General features: G+C 37.3%; 1 protein-coding gene across 1 annotated transcript; it reads right to left on the bottom strand.

Moving 5' to 3' along the window:
* LOC120087269 (peroxidase 5-like) lies at positions 1-1,226 on the bottom strand. Its single transcript, XM_039044212.1, has 2 exons — positions 990-1,226; positions 1-780 (listed from the first exon to the last, which is right to left on the bottom strand). Exons 1-2 carry the CDS (start codon positions 1,221-1,223, stop codon positions 1-3), a joined length of 1,014 nt encoding a protein of 337 aa, XP_038900140.1. The 5' UTR covers positions 1,224-1,226.
* Positions 1,227-9,095: the final 7,869 nt, after the last annotated feature.

The raw sequence follows: 9,095 nt of genomic DNA, 5'->3' as shown, positions 1-9,095 counted from the left end.
TCAATTAACAAAGCTGCAATGGCGTCTAATCTCACCCTGTGAACCTGTCAGAACATCAATGGAGCCCATTTTAACCATTGCCTTTCCAAATTTAGCAGCCCATTGATGGCCATACTTAGCATTATTCAACACCATTTTTGAAGTGGAAGAGCTACTCAACAATGTTTGGTCGGAGCTCAGCAGTCCACGGTGGTTCTTCAACTCAATATAATACCAATTATCCAAACGATTCGGGGAGAAGAACTCGAGCGCCACCGTCGGTTGTTCGCTTCCACCGCCATTATTGCCACCCGGTGGTGGGCATTTGGTTTTCAAGTACGCAGCATATGAAGGGTCCATGGAAGGGTCTTGTGGATGAGTTGTGTTGAAGTTATAAAGCCTCTTGGAAAAGGTAGGGCAATGAGCTATTCCAATGGAGTGCGCACCAGAAAGTGTCACCATCTCTGCTGACGACAACCCTCGCTTGGCGAAGCTCTCGATCAGCTCCTCGGCGTTGAAAGAGGGACCAGGAAGACTTCCAGCTTCTTCCTTTATTGATATGCGACCATCACGACGACCGGCTGGTACTACATAGTTGATACCTCCAACTCTATATGCACTGTCACGGGCAGCGAAAGCAAGAATGTCGGCGCAAGACACGGTATTGGGACAAATAGCCTCAATTTTGGCCTTGGCTTCGTCGATAACCTCGAAACCTCGTAAGCTTGGGGAGTTTGCTCTATGTTCTCTCTCTGCTAGGTTGTTGGGTGTGGACTTTAGCAACACGGAGCCATCACAACCCTAAAATCACATTAAAAAATTAAATGTTAATTTAATACTAATGAGAGAGGAAATGTAGTATTAAAGGGGTTGAAGTATGAAATTTCTCTTTGAAGTACGTTAAATTATATAATATTAATTAAATGATATTAACTTGAAGTTCCATGAATTGTATTAAAATGGCTTTAAAAGATAAACAGAATAAAAGCAGAGGAAAGATGGAAACTTACTCTAACAAAACAGTCATGGAAGTGCATTCTAATGAGACCCGCAGCGATGCCGGGGTTTTGGGAGATGGCTTGGTTTACAGCATTCTTGATGATGGCCTCAGCATCAGGACAAGATGATTCATAGAACCCCATTTTTAGGGTTGTAGAAGCCAAAGTGGAGTGAAAGAGGAAGAAGATGATGATGCAACAGCAGAGCTTTGAGAAAAGTTTCAACTTTTGAGAACAAGATGCCATTAAAATTATAAATTTGAACACTTTTGTAAGAAATAATAATGCTTTGAAGGATTGAAAAATGAGGAACTAAAGAACTTTTTATTCCTTTTTTTTGAGTTTTTGGATTAATATGAAGAGATGATTATGGTTATGGTATTTATAGAGCCAGAGGGTTTAATTATTTCTCAAGTAAAACGAAACCGTGTGTGTTGAAAGCTGTCAATGTATGAAGTTTTCTAAAGTTTGATCTGTTCTCTCATCATATATTTAAACAATATGGAGGTTAATTATTAATTATTTGACTAGAGGAAAAAACAAAACCCCTAATGGGATATTTTTTAAAAAAATTAATTTTTTCTTTGTAGTAGGTATATATTGAGGGAGAATATCATATATCTACATGTAGAGTATGACATTTTCCAACCTCTTTTTCAATGGGATGGTTTGAATTACAAGTTTGAAAAAAAAAAAAAAAAACAATAATGACAACTTTTGGTTAAATTCGATATCTTAACATAAATTCTTGGGTTTATCCTTTTTTGGATTGGAATTGTAAGAAATTTAATATTTGTTATGAAGTTTAAAAAAAATAATTATTGTAGTCATTATTATATTATTATACTGCTTTTAAATATATACTTAGTCCTCCTAGTTGGAGAGTCTAGAGATTTTGTAGGCTCTATTCTTAGGCTTTAGTGTAGTATTTATACTTTTGTACACTCCTTGTAAAGATCAACTTGTGATAAATACATAGTTTAACATGGTATCAGAGCTCTTTCTTCCATAACTTCTCCTTGATTCAAATTTGTTCGGCTTCAAATTTTTCGGTAGATGTCTCCTTAGATCTGGCGAGTTAGCTCGCTTCCATGCGCTTCCAAATCTAGATCCAGTCAAGACTGCTGCCTACGCAACCCGAGTTTGACGCTTCTCTTTTTTGCCAGTCCAGTCAAGCTTTGACGTGAGTTCACTTGCCAGTTCGGTCAAGCTTCAACGCTCCTCTATTCCACAAGTCCGACTAAGCTTCGACGCTCCTCTGTTCCAGATCCGGTCAAAACTGCTCGCCTTCGCCAGTCCTCTATTCTGCCAGGCATTCCAGTCAAGCCTTTAAGCTCCAAATTTCATATCCGGTCAAATCTTCTAGATCTGATGTGCTTTAAGATCTGACACAAGCTTGGCCGATCCGCTTAAGTAGAGCTGAGCCGATCCGATCAAGCCGAACTGATCCTGTTAAGTAGAGCCGAGCCGATCCTATTAAGCCGAGCCAAGTCAAGCTGATCTGTCAAGCCGAGCCGAGCCTACTGGGTATAAGTTTGCTGATTGGTATAAGTTTGTTGATCCTCATTTTTCTGGTACTTCTGAAGCTATCTTCTGTAAAAACTGCAAGCTTACTGGGTATAAGTTTGCTGACTACCTAAAAATGGAGTGCATATACTGTCACAAACGAGGTCATATTCTGGACAACTACCCTACACGACCACCGCAACCATCGGGACATACTTCCAAGTCTCGACGGTCTAAACCTCGTCTTAGCTCTGCTTCTATCGTTGCTACTGTCTCCTCTGCTAATTCTAAACCTTATCCACCTACTTTACAAATGAGTGACTAACAAGACGTGCTTAAACAGGTGATTTCATCCAATTCCTCCACGCTTGTAGCCTCCCCAAGTAATAAGTGGCTTCTTGATTCTGCTTGTAGCAACCATATGACGTCTGATTTTTCTCTTCTAACTACACCCACTTCTGCCATGAAATCTCTTCCTCTCATCTATGTTGTTGATGGTAGTTTTATGACCATATCCCATGTTGCCTTCGTTGACACTTCCAAGTTGCAGCTTTCTAATACTTATTGTGTTCCAAATCTAACCTTTAACTTTGTTTCTGCCGGGCAATTGTGTAATCTTGGTTTAACTGTGTCTTTTTCTTCTACTAGGAGTTAGGTTTAGGATCCAGAGACGAGACAGGCAGTTGGTACAGGTCGTAAAGTGGGAAGATTGTTTGAACTCACATCGCTTCAGCTTCCTATTTGTTCTCTTTCTGCTACTGTCACTAACTCTACTATATATCAGTGGCATCTTCGTCTCGATCATGCTTCTTCCAAAAACTCCGTCATTTAATCTCTAGTAACAATTTGAATAATGTCTCCAAATTTGTATCTTTTGACCGTTTGAAAAACTTGTAAAACAACCTACATTATCTTTTTCCCAATCCAGTTCTATAAGTGATCAACCCTTTGACTTAGTTCATTCTAATATTTGGGGACCTACTCCAATCTCCACTATCAATGAGTATCGTTATTTTTTCTTGTTCATTGATGATTACTCTCGGTTTACCTTGATATATTTTCTTCAACATCGCTCTTCCCTATCTTAAATATATATTGATTTTGCTAATATAGTTAACACCTAGTTCTGTCGCACAATCAAGGTTTTGCATACAGATAACGCCTTGGAATATAAAGACTCCAGTCTCCTTTCCTTTCTCACCCAGCAAGACACTTTTGTTCAGCGCTCTTGTCCCCGTACCTCTCAACAAAATGGGCGAGCAGAATGGAAACATCGTCACATTCTGAACTCTGTCTGAGCCCAACTTCTATCTGCCTTCGGCCCTGCAAAATTTTGGGGTGAAACTGCTTTTACCTCTATCTACACAATCAATCGCCTTCTTTCCTCTGTTCTTCAAAATGTTGCTCCATTCGAAGCTTATACGATACTTGTTTTGATTACTCTAACCTCAAGGTCTTTGGTTGTGTATGTTTTATACTTCTTTACCCTCATGAACATACCAAAGTAGAACCACGTGCACATCTTTGTTGCTTCCTTGGCTATGGAACTTAACACAAAGGTTTTCATTCTTGGGATCCTCTATCTAATAGATTGCGCATCTCTCAGCATGTCATCTTTTGGGCGCACACTATGTTCTCTGGTCTCTCGACCTTTCATGATTCTCTATTGAGTCATCTTCCTTATATTTCCGACAATGCTTTTGATCTTTTTCCTTCCTTTGCATCCTCCTTTGAAGCTGAGTTCGAGCAATTTGTGCCAGTCTCTGTTGATCGTGATCAGCCTTCTGTGTCATTTGTGGAAACTGAACCAGTTCATAACCCTGCTTCTCCTGCTCGACGCTCTACTAGGGTAAGGGCACCTTCTACTCATCTTCGAGATTTTCACTGTTTTTTTACTATCAGATCCTTGGTTGAACCTACCTCTTTTCATGAGGTAAATACTAATCCCCTATGGCAGCAAGCTATGAGAGAAGAACTTCAGACTCTAGACAAGATGCACACATGGGACTACGTTGATTTACCCCTGGTAAAAAGCCTATTGATTGCAAGTGGGTCTACAAGATTAAGACTCACTCTGAAGGTCCTATTAAGTGTTATAAAGATCGGTTAATGGCAAAAGGCTATTCTCAGGAGTATAGGATCGATCATGAAGAGACCTTTGCACCTGTAGCACGAATGACATCTATTCAGTGTCTCTTAGTAGTTGTTGCAACCAAACAGTGCCACTTTCTCAAATGGATGTCAAGAATGTCTTTCTTAATGGGGCCTTATCTGAAGAGGTGTACATGAAACCGTCCCCAGGTGTCTCTTTTCCATCCCAGAAGGTATGTCTCCTTCGTCGAGCATTGTATAGTTTAAAACAAGCTCCTCGAGCTTGGTTTGCAACTTTTAGTTCCACCATCACTCAACTTGGATATACATCCAGCCCTCATGACACATTACTATTTATGCGATAGAAAACTCATAGTATTGTTCTTCTTCTCTTGTATGTTGATGATATGATTATTACTGGGGATGATCCTCAGGTTGTTTCTGATCTATAATGCTACATTGGAAAACACTTTGAGATGAAGGATTTGGGCTCACTTAGTTACTTTCTTGGCCTTAAAGTATCATTAAGCTTTGCTGGTTATTCGTTGTCTCAAGTGAAGTATGCCTCAGATCGTTTAGTGTGCTCCAATATCACTGACTTTGCTACGACTCTAACACCACTCGATTCCAATGTTCGCTTGACTCCATTTGATAGTGTCCATTTGAGGATGTCAGTCTCTATCGTCAACTTATTGCCAGCCTCATGTATCTGACAGTCACTCATCCTGACATTACATATGTTGTTCACATTGTTAGTCAATTCATGGCTGCTCCTTGGACCATATATTTTACTATTGTTATTCATATCCTCTGTTATGTCAAAGGAACTTTGGGACATGGACTTTAGTACTCTTCCCAATCTTCCCTGGTTTTGTCTGGCTACTCTGATGCTGACTGGGCTTGTGATCCTACTAACCGGCGTTCCACCTCCTGTTACTGTTTGTACCTCGATGACTCTCTCATTTCTTAGCAAAGTAAGAAAGAGAGTATTGTTTCCCGTTCTAGTACAGAGTCTAAATATCGCGCTCTGGCTGATGCTACACCAGAGCTCTTGTGGCTTCGTTGGCTTCTTGATGATATGGGTGTCCCTCAGTCATCTACAACTAGTCTTCACTGTGACATAGTGCCATCCAGATTGCTCACAATGATGTTTTTCATGAGCGCACCAAGCATATTGAGAATGATTGTCACTTTGTGCATCATCATCTTCTCAGTAAAACTTTACATTTACGATCTGTTTCCACCACTGAGCAATCTGCTGACATTTTCACCAAAACTTTGTCTCCTAGTCATTTTCTCCAACTACTTAACAAACTCAAGTTGATTCCAACCTCATCACCTTGAGTTTGAGGGAAGATGTGAATGTATACTTAGTTCTCCTAGTTGGAGAGTCTTTAGCATGGTTAGAGATTTTGTAGGCTCTATTCTTAGGTTTTAGTGTAGTATTTATACTTTTGTACACTTCTTGTAAAGATCAACTTGTGATAAATATATACTTTAACACTGCTTAACATTAATATTCATCGAACATGAGCATATAAGCTCAATTGGTGTACTATAAACTTTAAGGTGGTCTATAGTACTTCAATTCCCCATCTCGCATATGATGAAAAAAACATTGATATTTACCCACTGTATATTCTAATACTAGTAGGTTATCAATGTTGAAAATTAAACATGTTTTAATTAGATAAGTTATAAATTAATTTATTTATGAGAGTTGAAAAAATGAAAGGATGAGAGTTAATTAAGTATGTTGATGTAAGAGTTAAATTAGTATAGTTTCACATGAATTAGGTGTAGAATTTTAATTGTTCCATGTATGTTTAATTAGAGTTTGAGTTATGTATTTAAATACTCATGACAATCCTATAAATAGGATTGACATTTACATTGTCGATGCATCCAAGTGTAAAGAAAAGAACACACAAAGAGAGTTCAACCAAAGTGTGAACCAAGTTTGAAAAGTCTTTCAATTAAAAGTGTTTTTGTTTCCTTTCAAATAATCATTTGTTGGTTATTTATTTGTGAGTGTCCATCACATGCTTTTAACAAAGTGGTATGGAGCTTGAGTTTGAAAAACAATAATTGTTTTGCAAATGGCAAATAACAATTTAGTTCCCTTCCAAGTGCCTCGACTTATGAAAGAAAATTATAGCAGTTGGTGTATTCATATGAAAGCTCTACTTGGTTCACGAGATGTATGGAAAATTGTCAATAATGGTTATGAAGAACGAGAAAGTGATTTGACTTTAAATCAAGCTCAATGAGAAGCTTTGAAAAATATAAGAAAGAAAGACCAAAAGGCTCTCACCATCATTCCTCAAGCCATCGATGATCAAAATTTTGAGAAAATTTCTGGAGAAACTACTGCACATTAGGCATGAAAAATTTTAGAGAATACATACAAAGGAGTAGATCGAGTCAAGAAGGTTTGCTCCAAAAATTGAGAGGTGATTATGAATCATTACATATGAAGGAATCTAAATTGGTTTCATATTATACTTCAAGATTGCTAGTAGTAGTAAATGAAATGAAAAGATATGGTGAAACGATAGATGATGAGCAAGTGGTTGAAAAGATACTTCGCTCATTGGATAAAAAATTCAATTTCATCGTTGTAGCTATTGAAGAATCAAAGGATTTGAGTAAAATGTCCGTTGATCAACTTATGGGTTTCTTACAAGCCCACATGAAGAGAAGCTTCTCAAGAAGAACAAACAAACAACTGAGCAACTTTTTCAATCAAAGTTGCAATTGAAAGATAAAGAAGATAGCCAAGAAAAAGGAAACCGAGGTCGAGAACGTGGTAACAATCGTGGATGTGTTGATTTCAGAGGTCGAGGTCGAGGAAATTACAGTCAAAGAAAATTTGGTGAGAGTAATTCAAACTCCAATTCATCAAGAGGCCGTGGAAGACAAAATTATTTAAGGTCAAAGGGAGAAAGATCAAATAATGAAAAAAGATACAATAAAAGATAGGTTGAATATTATAACTGTCATAAATTTGGTCATTATTCTTGAGAATGTAGGAATAAAGTAGAAAAAATTCAAATTATGCTGAGAAAGATAAATAAAGCAGTAAGTCATCTTTGCTAAGGTGAAGAAACACGTGAAAATAATGCATGGTATCTTGATAGCGGTGCAAGCAATCACATGTGTGGATGTAAGTCAATGTTCGTGGAACTTGATGAATCTGTTGGTGGTAATATCATATTTGATGATGCAACAAAAATTCCTGTTAAAGGAAAAGGTAAGATTTTGATCAACTTGAAGAATGGGAAGCATAAGTTTATCTCTAATGTTTATTATGTTTTTGATATAAAGAACAATATTTTGAGTTTGGGACAACTCTTAGAGAAAGGTTATAATATTTTAATGAAGAGTTATAGTCTTTTGATAAGGGATAATCGTGATAATATGATTGCTAAAGTGCAAGGATGAAAAATATAATGTTTTTATTAAACATTCAAACTGATGTTGCTAAATATTTGAAATTATGTTTGAAAGATCCATCTTAGATTTGGCACTTGAGACTTGGGCATTTAAACTTGATGGTTTGAGACTATTAGCAAGGAACAATATGGTGAAAGGATTATCATATGTCAAACATCCAGATCAATTTTGTGAAGGTTGTCTTTATGGCAAGCAAGCAATGAAAAGTTTTCGACAATAATCCTCTTCAAGAGCAAGGAGACCGCTAGAGTTAGTTCACATTGATCTTTGTGGACCAATTAAATCAAGTTCTTTCGGTAAGAATAATTATTTCTTACTATTTATTGATGATTTCAGTCGAAAAACTTGGGTTTATTTTTTCAAGGAAGAATCAGAAGTATTTGGAATGTTCAAGAGTTTTAAAGCTCTTGTCGAAAAAGAAAGTGGTTATTACCTAAAAACCTTGAGACCAGACAGGGGAGGAGAATTCACTTCAAATGAATTCAAAGATTTTTGCACACAAAATGGAATTCATCAGCCTATGACAACTCCATGGACTCCTCAACAAAATGGTGTTGTTAAAAGAAAGAATAGAACGATACTCAATACGTCTCGAAGCATGTTGAAAAGTAAGAAGATACCAAAAGAAATTTGGGCACAAACTGTTTAATGTATTGTATACTTGTCCAATCGTTGTCCTACTAGAAGCTTGTAGAACAAAACACCTCAACAAGCATGGACAGGAAGAACGCCATCCATTGCTCATTTGAGAATATTTGTAAATATCGTTTATGCACATATACTTGATCAAAAGCATAGGAAGCTTGATGATAAAAGTGAGAAGCATATTTTTGTCGGCTATGATACAAGCTCAAAAGGCTACAAGCTTTATAATCCAGATACAAAGAAGATAATGGTAAGTAGAGATGTTGTGTTTGATGAGGAAACAACATGGAATTGGAATGATGAACCCAAAGACTATAAGTTTTTACTTTTTCCTAATGATGATGATGAGTCTAATGACATTACTTTTCCATCAACACCACCAATATCGTCAATCACTCCACAACAAAGCACACCTTCATC

Source organism: Benincasa hispida, chromosome 9 (genome assembly GCF_009727055.1).
Source record: "Benincasa hispida cultivar B227 chromosome 9, ASM972705v1, whole genome shotgun sequence".
In the NCBI taxonomy this organism is placed as follows: domain Eukaryota; kingdom Viridiplantae; phylum Streptophyta; class Magnoliopsida; order Cucurbitales; family Cucurbitaceae; genus Benincasa; species Benincasa hispida.
This window is presented reverse-complemented; position numbering and strand designations above follow the sequence as displayed.